The sequence below is a fragment of the Medicago sativa genome, chromosome 2, assembly GCF_051527215.1.
Source record: "Medicago sativa cultivar Bolivia chromosome 2, Bolivia_mono, whole genome shotgun sequence".
NCBI classification, from domain to species: domain Eukaryota; kingdom Viridiplantae; phylum Streptophyta; class Magnoliopsida; order Fabales; family Fabaceae; genus Medicago; species Medicago sativa.
The window spans coordinates 4156261-4171740 of record NC_140750.1 but is presented as its reverse complement, the minus strand read 5'-3'; the positions used below and the strand labels follow the sequence as shown (position 1 = coordinate 4171740).

Sequence of the window (15480 nt, the reverse complement as noted above, 5' to 3'; positions counted from 1 at the left end):
GATACATCTAACAATTTATAAAACTTCCTTAAAAAAAAGAAAATTATAAAACTATGTTGTCAACTTTTAGATCATCTAATTTTGCACGCATTTTCTTAAATTATGTGTGATAATTTAAATAAATCTCACATGTATAAAAACTACAATCTCAATGCTATGAATTCATAATCAATAATCAGATATTGTTGAAGTATTGACTATTGACTACGGACATTGGCTTTCTATAGTCAACTCTTTTTCACCAATCTCAAAACGTGTCTTTAACAACCAAAACAACACTACAAAAACAATACAAACGTGTCTTCTTACAACAAAAGTCACCGCACATAACAACTCTTCTGCTGTTTGTCTTCTCTTTTTCTCATTCACCCAACCCAACCCAACCCAACCATTCTCTCATTCAAACAATTTTCACAACAACGTTTAGTTTTTGATTATTGATGATGCTCACAACATACCAACCTTTTGTTTTTTTAACGGTGTTGTTTTGTTTTCTATGTTTCTGTTCAGAACTTTTACATGCAGCATCAAGTTCAAGAGTCAGTATCAAACATGGAGAATTCATAAGAGATAAAGAAGGTGAAGTTTTAGTCTCAGATGGCTATAACTTCGTGATGGGTTTCTTTGGTTTTGAAAACTCTTCTTCACGTTACGTTGGTATTTGGTACTACAACATTCCTGGACCTGAAGTTATTTGGGTTGCAAACAGAAACAAACCCATCAATGGAAATGGTGGTTCCTTCACTGTATCAACAAATGGAAACTTAGTTATCCTTGATGGAAACAAAAACCAACTTTGGTCAACCAATGTTTCTATCATTCACAACAATAAGAATAACTCTGAAGCTGTTCTTGGAGATGATGGTAATCTTGTTCTATCAAATGAGAAAGAGGTGTTATGGGAAAGCTTTGAGAATCCAAGTGATACTTATGTACCTGGTATGAAAGTTCCTGTGAATGGGAAGAGTTTTTTCTTCACTTCATGGAAATCAAGTACAGATCCTTCAGTAGGGAACCATACTATGGGAGTTGATCCTGCAGGGTTACCAACACAGATAGTAGTTTGGGAGGGAGAGAGAAGAACATGGAGAAGTGGTTATTGGGATGGTAGAATTTTTACTGGTGTTGATATGACAGGTAGTTTTCTTCATGGTTTTATACTTAATTATGATAGTAATGGAGATAGGTCTTTTGTTTATAATGATAACGAGTTGAAGGAGAATGATAATAGTTCAGTGAGGTTTCAGATTGGTTGGGATGGTATTGAAAGAGAGTTTCTATGGAAAGAAAATGAGAAACGTTGGATTGAGATACAAAAAGGGCCTCATAATCAGTGTGAGGTTTATAACTATTGTGGTAGTTTTGCTGCTTGTGAGTTGTCGGTTTTGGGTTCGGCTATTTGTAATTGCTTAAAAGGGTTTGAACTGAAGGATAAGAGGAATTTGTCAAGTGGATGTAGGAGGATGACAGCATTGAAGGGTGATCAGAGAAATGGTAGTTTTGGTGAGGATGGTTTCTTGGAGCGTAGGAGTATAAAGTTGCCTGATTTTGCAAGTGTGGTTGATACTAAAGATTGTAAAGTTAATTGTTTACAGAATGGTTCTTGTACTGCTTATGCAGAAGTAATTGGAATTGGTTGTATGGTTTGGTATGGAGATTTGGTTGATATTCTACACTTTCAACATGGAGAAGGAAATGCACTGCACATTCGTCTCGCTCATTCTGATTTAGGTAAAGTACTAAGAGCCCCTTGAGTTTTGTTTCCATGTATGATTCTTTAGTTTTGATTTTCATTTATCAGTACTAATTTTTCATGTATGGTTCTTGAGTAACTCTTTCAATTGGACTCACTTTAGTTAACTAATAAACTGATGTTATTGCTAATTAGCCGTATAACACTGTCAATTGAAGTGTAATTGTTGTTAGCGAATGAGTATTAGTAAATAACAAGATTATATCTTTTGTCTCGAAATACAGGCGATGGAGGGAAAAATGAAAAGATTATGATGGTGATAATATTAACTGTTCTAGCGGGGTTAATCTGCATAGGAATCATTGTATTGTTGGTATGGAGGTACAAGAGACGACTCAAAGGTGAAACATTCATATTCATATTCATCACACCTATTTTTTTTCCCTATCAGATGATTGATAAATGATATTATCTTGTGCATATTTTTTCCTTTTCTTCAGCTTCATGTTGCAAAAATAGTGATGTACTACCGGTCTTTGATGCACGCAAGAGCAGAGAGATGTCAGCAGAAATTCCAGGATCAGTTGAACTTGGTTTGGAAGGGAATCAACTAAGCAAAGTAGAGCTTCCATTTTTCAATTTTAGTTGCATGTCAGCAGCAACCAACAATTTTTCTGAAGAAAATAAGCTCGGGCAAGGCGGTTTCGGTCCTGTGTACAAGGTGAATATAAAAATGCTTCTATATTTAAGTCTATTTTTCATGAATACAAGACCTAATAAAATGATCTAATGAAAGTTAGCTGTTCTGTTTATCAGGGAAAGCTTCCGTCTGGAGAAGAAATAGCAGTCAAAAGGCTTTCGAGACGGTCCGGCCAAGGTTTAGACGAGTTCAAGAATGAAATGAGGTTGTTTGCACAACTGCAACATAGAAATCTGGTTAAACTTATGGGATGTTCTATTGAAGGAGATGAAAAGTTGCTTGTATACGAATTCATGCTGAACAAAAGCTTGGATCGCTTTTTATTTGGTGTGTTTCTTTGCATTAATCATGCCTATTTTCTTTCTGCATTTTTATTATAAGTATAAAAAGAGATTATAAGTACTTTCCTTTTAACTAATTTGAATTTTGTGGTTACATCACACAGATCCTATCAAGCAAACACAATTAGACTGGGCAAGACGTTATGAAATCATTGAAGGAATTGCAAGGGGACTCCTTTATCTGCATCGCGATTCAAGACTCAGAATAATTCATCGAGATCTAAAAGCAAGTAACATTTTGTTAGATGAAAACATGAATCCAAAAATATCTGACTTTGGCTTGGCCCGGATATTCGGTGGAAATCAAAATGAAGAGAATGCAACCAAAGTGGTTGGTACATAGTAAGTATACTTTGCTCTTGTTTTTACGCTCATTCAGCCACTAATTCATTCGTACTTGGGAGTTGGCTAATCTCAAATATATCTACTGCAGTGGTTATATGTCTCCTGAATACGCTATGGAAGGCCTAGTTTCAGTCAAATCAGATGTATATAGTTTTGGTGTATTACTACTAGAGATTGTGAGTGGCCGCAAGAACACTAGCTTTCGTCACTCGGATGATTCAAATCTCATAGGATATGTGAGTATCTTCTATAGCACATAATTTTTTAAAAAAAAAATTTAATGCAACTTGCATAAATGTTTTTTTTTCCTGATAAACAATTCTCAGAAATAAATTTTACAAGTGAATCACCAATTGAATCCTTGAAATTGTAGGCTCACATATTTTAGACTTACCATTAACAAAATTTCAAAATAATCTCTGAAATTGAAAATGTTTTATCATATTAGTTCTTCTGAGTCCTTGAAAATCTTAGAGGGAATAAAACTAAGCTTAATTGAAATGCTAAAAACTAATGTTTCTGTGATGAAATGGATGTAGGCATGGAATCTTTGGAATGAACGCAGAGCAATGGAACTTCTTGATCCTTGCATTCGTGATTCTAGTCCTATGAACAAAGCTTTGAGATGCATACAAATAGGGATGTTATGTGTGCAAGATTCAGCATCTCATAGACCAGACATGTCCAAAGTTGTGTTGTTGCTTGAGAGTGAAGCAACAACTCTTCCGATACCTATGCAGCCTTTGATTAGTTCCATGAGAAGATCTGAGGATAGAGAGTTTTACATGGATGGTCTTAATGTTTCAAATGATCTCACAGTTACAATGGTAGTAGGGAGATAGAATTTAAGTCCTTTCTGAGTTGAGTCATTTTTGTATGCACACAGCTCATAGTTTTGTTGATTTTCCTCTTTTTGCCTCTTGAATTAAAAGTATAAATGTATAATCTTGATATTGAATACATTGTATATACCAATTTTGAATATACTTTTTTGATAGAATATTGATTTGCAATTTGAGACTTAAGAAAAGTGATTTATTCTCTGGTCAATGATAATTAAAAAGATAAAGTTTACTCAATGGAACAGGAAACAACATGCAAATACTATAGAAACAAGCCACAAAGAAACAAATTTAGGTAGAGGCAAAACCAAATATATTGACTCTTGTAACTTATAGTTATAAGTCATATTGTTTAATGAAATGAAATTACGTAATCATAGCAATTGGCCATTAGTAAATCATAGCTTAGTTGACCAGAATCAAGTCAGTTCAATATAACATTATGTAACTTGCTGGTTGTAACCACTGACTTGTGACTAATAAGCATTTTTAAAGAAATATATATACATTGGTTAGTTTAATCTAATTGGATTGGATATTATTAAACCTGGTACTAAACACATCAATTATTATAAAATAATATTTTTCCAACTGATATCTTTGAAGCAGTATAACTTGAACATGAATATTAATTATAGACAACTAACAAACAGATACAAATTGTTCTTGTTTTTGTGATTTATAGATATTCTCGGCTATACCGTGTTTATTATCTTGTCTTTTTTTTCTTTCTTTCTTTCTAGCATTTGCACTAGTTGCAGCGTATATCTTGTCAGTTTTATGTTTACTTGTTTCATAAGAAGCTTAGCTTATTCTAAAACATTTTGATCTGTAACAAACTAAAACCAACTCAGTTGGTTACAGTTATTTAGTAGCATACTTTCTACAATCTATTAAAATAAAAAATACAGACAACAGGATTAGAATCTGCAAACTGTTGGTCGTGTAAACAAAGAGCAGACAGTACTTTCTAGACCAGAAAGAGCGTGAATCGGCCTTTCACTGCAAATGTCCCAGACCTGAAAATTTAGCAGCATTAAAGCATAGTGATCAAATTTCTACTCCCTTATAGTAATGTATTTAAAAATTACTATTAACCCAATTCACAATGGCTGCCACCACTAACAAATAATTATACCTTAAACATTGTTGAGTAATGTGCTATATCATAAATGCTTGTATTGGAAAAATGTACCTAGAGTATTGTAGAAGCATGTACCTAGGTTAATGTAAGTTCATGTATCAGATAATTAATGCTTTCTAGAGAGCTCTATCACTCACTATAAATGAGAGTTCTCCACCATCTGATATGTAAGCAAAAAAAAAAAAAAGGAAAACAAAGAACCAAACAAGCATTATTCAGCCCCAAATTATTATTCCTCCTATTCTTATTTTCTGCATAACTTAGCAGACCAATCCCCTCTAGAATACCACCAACAAAGTGGTACCAGAGCTTTAGATCCTTTAAGAAAAAAAGAGATTGAAGGTGAAAAGTAATGGTGTTATGATTAGATATGATAAAGTGATAAACTAGTTACTGTTATATTGAAATGACAGGAAAATGATAATAATATGAGTATTATTGATGGAAATGGTTAAAACCAATTGAAGATTGGTACAGGGAATGTAAATGATAGGCACAGAAAAGCATAAGCTTCAAGGGAGAGAGAGAGCCGCCATAATTCTACCAAATATTATTCCCCCTAACAATGCTAGTGATTGTCCTATTTAACAAAGTCCTCAGTGAACTTTCTGTTAGGAATCCTCTGCCTCATTCCACGTCTTGGTCCCTGGATGTGTGGATCCTGTGACAGCTGTCCTCCCTCACCCTCTGTACTAGTTACTGCAGTAATTACCTTGGTCTTATCCATAACATTACCCCCCCCCCCCCCCCCCCCCCCCCCCGCCCCCTTTAAAATTAACCTTGTCCTCAAGGTTAGCATTAGGGTAATTGCTAGAGATATCCTCCCAATTTTCCCAAGTTGCTTCAGATGCTGGTAAGGTAGACCATTTAATCAAGACCTGTGGAACTTGTTTTCCATTCACCAATAATGTTCTTGATTGTAAAATATCTTCAGGCTGTAGTACTGGTCCAATTTCAGTGGTTGTTAAGGGTAATGGTAGGTACTGAATTGTATGATCCCCCTTGCAAGCTTTCAAATTGACAATGTGGAAAACTGGGTGAATTTTAGCAGATGGAGGCAGGAGCAATTTGTAAGCCACTAACCCAATTCTCTGGATGACAGGAAAGGGTCCAAAATATCTAAGGCCCAGTTTCTGATTCCGGTGGAGTGAAAGAGAGTGTTGACGATACGGCTGAAGCTTGACTAAGACCATATCACCCACTTGAAATTCAGCAAATCTTCGTTTAGAATCAGCATACTTCTTCATGATTTGTTGTGCGCGGTGTAAGTTGACCTTAAGGAGCTGCAAGGTCTCATCTCTTTCAGCCAGTAGAGATTGCAGTGATGGGGTAACATCTGCAGCAGTATCATATTTGATCAGGAGAGGAGGATCCCTGCCATAAACAACCTTGAATGGAGTCATTCCAATACTGCACTGATACGATGAGTTGTACCAAAATTCAGCCCAATCAAGTAACTTAGACCATTTTTGAGGAGCTTGACCTGCAAAGCATCGTAAATACATCTCAACACATTTATTTACAGCTTCTGTTTGCCCGTCAGATTGAGGGTGATACGCTGAACTCATAGATAAAGTGGTGCCACTTAGCTTAAACAGATTTTGCCAAAAAGAGCTGGTGAACACCTTATCACGATCAGACACAATACTCTTGGGAAATCCATGCAACTTAACTACACTGTGTAGAAAAGCTTCTGCAACTTTCAAACTAGTAAAATCAGATTTCAAGGGCACAAAATGGGCATATTTGGAGAGCCTATCAACCACTACCATGATCACAGTGAAACCATGTGAAGGTGGAAGTCCCGTGATGAAGTCCATTGAAACGTCATCCCAAATCTGCAAGGGAATGGGCAGAGGTTGTAATAACCCAGCTGGGGCAACAGTAGAGGATTTAGCTTGTTGGCAGACTAAGCATTTGGATACAAAAAACCTCACATCACGAGATAAAGAGGGCCATGTGAATTGTGAAGCTATTCTAGCTTTGGTACGGGCAATGCCAGCGTGACCTCCCAACAGAGAAGAATGAAATTCATGGAGAATAGACTGAATGATGTGAGAATCCTCAGGTACTACTACTTTGTTATTCCAATAAAGTGTATCCTGCCTAACCTGGTACAATGGATCAGCACAGGTTCCCTGTAAGCATTGAGTCTTAATGTCAGATAAAGTGGAATCATAATTAACAGCGTTGTTCAGACTACTCAGCAGAGAATTGACTGGTCTAGAGATGGCCATGAAGAATGATCTGGACAACGCATCAGTTGCAACATTATCTTTTCCTGGTTTATATTCTATGGTAAAATCAAAGCCTAGGAATTTGTGTAACCACTTCTGCTGCTCCGGGGTTTGAATTGTCTGATCTGTTAGAGCTTTGAGGCTTTGTTGGTCAGTGCGTATAATGAATTTGTGGCCTAGAATGTAGTGCCTGAACTTTGCCATAGCTTCAGTGACTGCATATAATTCCCTCACATACGCAGATTTATGTTGCATAGAAGGGGAGAGTTTCTTTGAAAAGTAAGCAATGGGGTGCTTATCTTGACTAAGAATGGCTCCTATACCGGTCCCAGATGCATCAGTTTCCAATATAAAGGGTTTGGAGAAATCCGGAAGTGCTAGAACAGGCACAGCTGTAATGGCTTGTTGGAGAGCTAGGAAGGCATCAGTAGCTAGTTGGCTCCACTCAAACGCATCTTTTTTTAGTAATGCAGTCAATGGTGCAGCTATGGACGCATAATTGCGAATGAATCGTCTATAGTAACCAGATAAGCCCAAAAAGCCTCTAAGATGTTTAAGGTTTTTCGGTAAAGGCCAATCAAGGACATCTTTCACTTTCTCTTTATCCATATGGACACCTTCATGAGAAATTGTATGGCCTAAATAGTCCACTTTAGTGAAGCCAAAGCAACATTTAGACAATTTGGCGTACAGAGTATGATTGCGCATAAGCTGAAGTACCTCTTCCAAGTGAGTGAGATGCGTGACCCAACTGGGGCTACAAACCAGTATATCATCAAAGAATACTAATACTGATTTTCTGAGCTGTGATTGGAAAACCTGATTCATAAGACTTTGAAAGGAGGCAGGTGCATTGGATAGCCCAAATGGCATTACTAGCCACTCATAGAGCCCTTGGTGAGTTCTGAAAGCTGTTTTTGGTCGATCTTCAGGTTTGACAAGTATTTGGTGATATCCAGATCGAAGATCAAGCTTGGAAAAATAGCAAGCACCATGTAGTTCATCCAAAAGTTCATCCACTGTAGGAATAGGAAAACTATCTTTGACAGTGATAGAGTTCAATGCCCTGTAATTAGTACAAAAACTCCAAGACCCATCTTTTTTCTTAACAAGTAGCACCGGTGAGGAAAAAGGGCTAATGCTTGGCTGTATAATCCCTTGTGTTAACATATCATTAACCATAGTTTCAATTTGTGCTTTTTGACTATGGGGATAACGATATGGTCTGACTTTTACAGGATTACTACCTTCCATCAGAGTAATAGCATGGTCTTGGAAACGTGCAGGAGGCAGAGACTTTGGTTCCTCAAACACATCACTAAACTGGTGTAGAATAACGGCTATGTCTGGTGGTAGGTCAGTAGGAATAGAGTTATCCTTAGTAGTAATCTTGGTGAACTGAAGGGTAAAAGCCGAATCAATAGACTGTGTATGATGTAACCGTTTGATATGATGGAATTGAGCTGGACTAGGACTCTTGGGTTTCTCACCATAAAATGTAACAAACGTATCTTTGAGATAAAACTTCAATGACAAAGCATTATAATCAGCGATATGTGGTCCTAAGGTCTGTAACCAAGGGACACCCAATACTAAATCAGCACCAGATATAGGCAATAAATAAACCGGTATGTGAAGAGTATTACCCTGAACAGCCACAGGTAAATCTTCAATGAAGCCCATAGTAGATAAAGAGTTTCCATTACCAACCATCACCTGAAATTGAGTAGTGGACTGAATAGGTAATTGCAGAGTTTGCGCAATGCGTGGTTGAAGAAAATTATCAGAACTTCCGCTGTCCAATAAAATCGTAATAGCAATACCCTGAATTTGACCTTGGAATCGCATGGTGCCTCTACCAGCAGAACCGTTCAAGGCATTAAGTGATAAATGGTGCTCCTCAGTATCAACAGGTGGTGGTTCAGGGTCAGCTGATGTTGGAATTGGCGGTGTATGTGGGTCAGGTTCTTCTTCTTCAGTTTGGAATAAGAAATAGTGACGATTTGGACATTTATGAGAGACAGAAAATCGTTCATCACAGTAGTAGCATAACCCTTTTTCTCTTCGGAGCATCATCTCAGCTCTAGTGATGTTTTTAACTGGGTGGCCTTTTGTGGTTAGGTTTGGTGATTTGGGGGTGGAAAGTAATGGTGGTTGAGGGTTATTTCTGGGTAGGTTACTTGAAGTAGGAAAATGATAAGGTTTTGTAGAAGGTGGGTTGGCTGATTTGAGTTGGGATGGTGGTGTGTATTTGTCCTCAAAGAGCCTTGCAAGAGCATAAGCTCGAGAAAGAGATGAAGGGGTTTGGGCGATAACATCTCGTTTGAGATCTGGCTTCAATCCACTGATGAAGCAGTCAAGAGTTGCTTCTGGACTCAATCCTTCAGATCTGTTGGCTAACACAGTGAAGGAAGTATAATAATCTGCAACAGTGGTTTGTTGGGTCAATTTGAACAGGTTGGGCCTTGCTGCTTCATATGGTGATGGCCCAAATTCTAATTCCAAGGCCTTAGTAAACATGGCCCAAGATTGAAAAGGTTGGTTCTTGGAAATCATCTGAAACCAAGGAACAACATGTTTCTCCATATGCACTGCTGCAATGGTGAGTCGATGATTGTCTGGTGTTTCATAGTAATCAAAAAATTGCTCTGCTCGGAAAATCCAATTCATCACCTCAGATCCATCAAATCGAGGAAAATCAAGTTTAATGTGACGAACCTGGAACGGAGGATGGCTTGTTTGGGTCATTTGAGATGAGCTGCTGCTGTTGGAATTCTGGGTAGAGTGCAGAGAAATAAGCTGATTTTCAACACGATCGAAACGTGCTAGGTCGACGTGACTGATAGGCCAAACCGCAAGTGCACGGTCTATCGAAGTAATAGTAGTAGTAAAGAGTATCGTTCCGCTAGGGAGTTGTGAATTCAATTAACCTTTAGAGAATGATTAGAAGAGAAGAAAGATTATAAAATAGGGGGTTGATTGCTGAAAGTAAATAACAATAATAATAAAGATGCCTTGGGATTATTGGTTTGCCATAATAACAAATCCTTCACTAGACAAGACCTAAACATCTAATTTCATGGTTTACACACTAATTTCTAAAGACTGGTTTCCCTTAGCCCCTCACCTTTTCGATGAAGGTCCGGTGAGAGTTTACTTCTAGCAACCAAGCCTATTTCGCTGACATGATTACTAGAAGATGCATAGAGGATTGAAACTACTCTTTGTCTCAATAATTGCAAAGACTATTTCACTGTTTTGCAATTATTGTCTAGATTCACTTGTTCCAACATCAAAACTCCGCTTTCGCTTTATGAATTGATGTTTGGGATGATGGATTAACGATTATCAAACCCTCCGCTTTCGCTTCCACAGTTTGATAATTGTTAATCCATGTTAAGACGGTGAATCTAGATTAGAAATTAGGGTTACATAGAAATTAGGGTTTAGGCTTGTTTTGTTTAGGATTGAGTCATTAGACTCCCCAACAATCCCAAGACGAAGAAGTCTACTCACTCACGTTCATCGTAGACATGGGGGAAGAAGAGAGAAAAACGGTAAAATAAATTGCAAAGAAAGTAAAGAAATAAAGACTTTTATTGAAAATAGAAATATTCTAAATAAAGTAAAAGGTGATTGTTTATGGTGGAGAGCTACTCTATTTATAGCTTTACAATCGACTTAGAAACTAAGCAACTAAAAGGGTAAAACAGTAAAGCTACAACAGGGTAACTTGGACCCGAAGAAAAAGCAACAAAAGGGGCTTCTGGAGGTGGCACGGCCGTGCCACATGTTGACACTGGCCGTGCCATGCTTCTGACTTGGTGGGAACATATTTTTGTCCCGTATCTTCGTATTCTTGCGCTGTATTTGCTCCAGTCCTCTTTCTTTTGCTCCAAGACACCTTCCACCATATATTTATTCCTAAAATAAAATACAATTTGAAGTAAAATATTCTAATATAAAATAAAATGCAATAAAACTAAATCAAATCTAAAATAAAACTAAACTAAATAAGGCAATAAATTATACTATCTATGACTCATCAGTGACGATGTTGGGAATATTCATTATGACGACGATCTGACTCAACCATAAATTGTTGCAAGGTTTTTGTGAGCTCAGCAATGGAACCTTCCATGGTTTTCATGCGTGTGTTGTCAGCCATTGGGAAGGTCAATGAAAGCACCAAATGTTATGATTAGATATGATAAAGTGATAAACTAGTTACTGTTATATTGAAATGACAGGAAAATGATAATAATATGAGTATTATTGATGGAAATGGTTAAAACCAATTGAAGATTGGTACAGGGAATGTAAATGATAGGCACAGAAAAGCATAAGCTTCAAGGGAGAGAGAGAGCCATAATTCTACCAAATATTATTCCCCCTAACAATGCTAGTGATTGTCCTATTTAACAAAGTCCTCAGTGAACTTTCTGTTAGGAATCCTCTGCCTCATTCCACGTCTTGGTCCCTGGATGTGTGGATCCTGTGACAGTTGTCCTCCCTCACCCTCTGTACTAGTTACTGCAGTAATTACCTTGGTCTTATCCATAACAAATGGCCTCTTCAAGTAATGTCTCAACAAGCATCAGCTCTACCTATAGCAATGTCCAAGTACCTTTATTTGAAGGAGAAAATTATGATTTTTGGGCAGTAAATATGGAGACTTTGTTCAAGTCATTGGACGTGTTAGAGTTCATCAAAGAAGGGTATGAAGAACCAACAGCTACAGCAAAACAAACAACAGCAGAAAGTGCAGAATTGAAGAAGAAGAAAATCACAGATGCTGGAGTTCTTGGGATGATTCAAAGAGGAGTCTCAAATACCATTTTCCCAAGAATTATGAGAGCAAAGACAACCAAAGAAGCATGGGAAACTCTGCAACAAGAATTTGAAGGAGATTCAAAGGTGAGAACAGTCAAACTTAATTATGTCTCTTAAAAGAGATTTTGAGAATGAAAAAATGAAAGAAAATGAAAGCTTGAATGAGTACTTTAATAGACTCACTGATTTGGTGAACCAAATGAAATCTCATGGAGATACAATTGAAGACCGTAGAATTGTTGATAAAATTTTAATTAGTTTGATTGAAAAATATGATCCTATGGTGGCTGTTATAGAAGAAACTAAGGATCTATCAACCATGACTGTCCAAGGGCTGATGGGGTCACTTAGATCCTATGAGAAAAGGTTATCACGACGCAATGAAAAGTCAGTTGAAAGTGTGTTTCAGTCGAAGCTCACCATTCAACCAAATAATGAGAAAATGATGTCCCAAAATAATGGTGAATTTTCTAGAGGTGGCAGATTTTCTAGAGGTCGAGGAAGAGGCGGAAACTCTCGTGGAAGAGGAAGAGGCACCTATGGAGGACGAGGAAATTTTGGAGGCTCAAATAAATGGTGTGGCATCTGTAAGAAGAACACTCATGAAGAGAAAGATTGCTGGAACAAAGGCAAGCCACAATGTCATAATTGCAAAAGGTTTGGACATATGCAGAAAGATTGTCGGTTGCAAAATCAGTAGCATGTAGCATTTGCATAAGCAGAAAACAGTGAAGGCAACTTGTTCTTTGCTTGTCACAAGGCAACTCAACAGTACAAAAATGTGTGGTACTTGGACAGCGGGTGTAGCAATCATATGACAGGAGATAAAGAAGCTTTCATTGACATTGATCCCTCATTTGGCTCAAAAGTTAAATTAGGAAATGGAGAATTGGTTGAAGTTGAAGGCAAAGGCAGCATTAGAGTTGCAACAAAGCAAGGATGTAAGGTAATTCATGACACTCTTTATGTTCCAAAGCTAGATGAGAATTTATTGAGTGTTGGGCAACTCTTGGAGCATGATTATTCTCTTCAATTTGAGAATCAAGAGTGCAGAGTTTTTGATTCAAAAAGAAGAGTTGTTGCTGTTGTGAAAATGACCAAAAGCAGAAGCTTTCCACTTTCTCTTGATTATGAGAAAAATATCAGTTTGATGGCTAGAGAAGAAGGTGACTCTTGTCTATGGCACAAGAGACTTGGACACTTAAATTATAACAGCATCACTTTGCTTTCTCAAAAGAATATGGTGTTCGGGTTACCAACAATTGAAAAGAAACATGGAATATGTGAGGGATGCTTACTTGGAAAACACCATCGACAACCATTTCCCAAGGAAGGAGCAAGGAGAGCTAAAGAAATTCTGGAATTGGTTCACACAGATGTGTGTGGTCCCATGAACACCTTATCTCATGCGCAAAATAGGTACTTTATTTTGTTCATTGATGATTTGACTCGTATGACATGGGTTTATTTTATGCAACAAAAATCTGAAGTATTTGTGATATTTAAGAAGTTTAAAGCCTTTATTGAGAAACAAAGTGGCAAGTTCATTAAAGTTTTGAGAAGTGATAGAGGAAAAGAATACACCTCAAATGAATTTGATAAATTTTGTGAAGAAGAAGGTGTAGAGAGACAACTGACTGTTGGCTATACACCTCAACAGAATGGTGTATCCGAAAGAAAAAATCAAACTGTGATGGAGATGGCCAAGTCCATGTTGTTTGAGAAAGGGATGCCTAAAGAATTTTGGCCTGAAGCTGTAAATACAGCTGTGTATTTGCTGAATAGATGCCCAACAAGAGCTGTGTGGAACATGACACCGTTTGAAGCATGGAGTGGAAGAAAGCCTTCAGTAAAGCACCTTAAAGTTTTTGGGTGTGTTTGCTATGCTCAAGTTCCCAATGTAAAGAGAACAAAGCTTGAAGAATCAAGTGAGAGATGCATTTTTATTGGTTATAGCTCTATGTCAAAGGGCTACAAACTTTACAACTTGAAGAGCAAGAAGGTGATTGTCAGCCGAGATGTTGTATTTGATGAAAATGCTGTTTGGAATTGGAAAAATGAGAATGTTGAGGGAAAAAAAATTCCTGCTGTAATTTTAGAGCAAAATCCGACTTCTTCCGAAGGTGAGGAAAATGTTCCATCTACACTAAACTCTCCATCTAGCACACCATCTTCACCAAGCTCTAGCTCATTATCTCCAAGCTCAACTCCAATAAAAATAAGGAGTTTGGATGATGTTTATGTTAGGTGCAATTATTGTTCAATTGAACCAGAAAATTTTGAAGAAGCCTTTAAAGAAGATACTTGGAGGAAGGCAATGCAATAAGAAATAGATGCAATTGAAAAAAACAAGACTTGGGAGCTAGTGGAGAAGCCAAATGACAAAGAAGCTATTGGTGTGAAATGGGTCTACAAGGTGAAGCATAATCCAGATGGTTTAGTCCAAAAGAACAAAGCGAGGCTTGTTGCAAAGGGCTATGCACAGCAGCCCGGTGTTGACTATGAAGAGACATTTGCTCCTGTGGTGCGTCTCGACACCATTAGAGCGTTAATCTCACTTGCAGCTCAAAAAGGATGGAAGTTGTATCAGCTAGACGCGAAGTCGGCATTCTTAAATGGAGAGCTGAAGGAAGAAGTCTATGTGGAGCAACCTCAAGGCTTTGAAATTGAAGGCCAAGAAGAAAAGGTTTATAAATTGAAAAAAGCTCTTTATGGGCTAAAACAAGCACCAAGAGCATGGTATAGCAATATTGACAATTACTTCATAGAGAAAGGTTTTGAGAAGAGCAAGAATGAGCCTACTTTGTATGTCAAACGACAAGGTATGGTTGATATTCTAATTGTTGCACTTTATGTTGATGATTTAATCTTCACCGGAAATAACTTAAAGTTGATTGAAGATTTTAGAAAAGAAATGATGATGAGATATGAGATGAATGATCTGGGCATACTACATCATTTTCTTGGGATTGAAATTTACCAAGAGGATGATGGAGTTTTCATTTGTCAAAAGAAATATGCTGAGAAAATATTGAAGAAGTTTGGAATGTTTGGCTGCAATCCAACTGATACACCTTTAGTTGTGAATGAAAAATTGAAGAAAGAAGATGGAGGAAAGAAGGTCGATGCTAGTAACTATAGAAGTCTGGTTGGTAATCTATTTTATCTCACTAATACAAGACCGGATATCATGTTTGCAGCAAGTTTACTTTCTCGGTTCATGAATGATCCAAGCCATATCCATCTAGGGGCAGCAAAAAGGGTGTTCAGATATATTCAAGGCACTTTGGACTTTGGAATCAAATATGACAGCAAGGTTGAAAGTAAGTTAATTGGCTTTTGTGA

At 37.3% G+C, this 15480-nt stretch overlaps 1 protein-coding gene across 1 annotated transcript; it reads left to right on the top strand.

Moving 5' to 3' along the window:
• Positions 1–309: 309 nt before the first annotated feature.
• LOC146943766 (G-type lectin S-receptor-like serine/threonine-protein kinase B120) lies at positions 310–4079 on the top strand. Its single transcript, XM_085742032.1, has 7 exons — positions 310–1731; positions 1978–2094; positions 2194–2414; positions 2510–2720; positions 2839–3076; positions 3168–3315; positions 3619–4079. The coding sequence occupies exons 1-7, from the start codon at positions 441–443 to the stop codon at positions 3919–3921; spliced, it is 2529 nt and encodes an 842-aa protein (XP_085598158.1). The 5' UTR covers positions 310–440; the 3' UTR covers positions 3922–4079.
• Positions 4080–15480: the final 11401 nt, after the last annotated feature.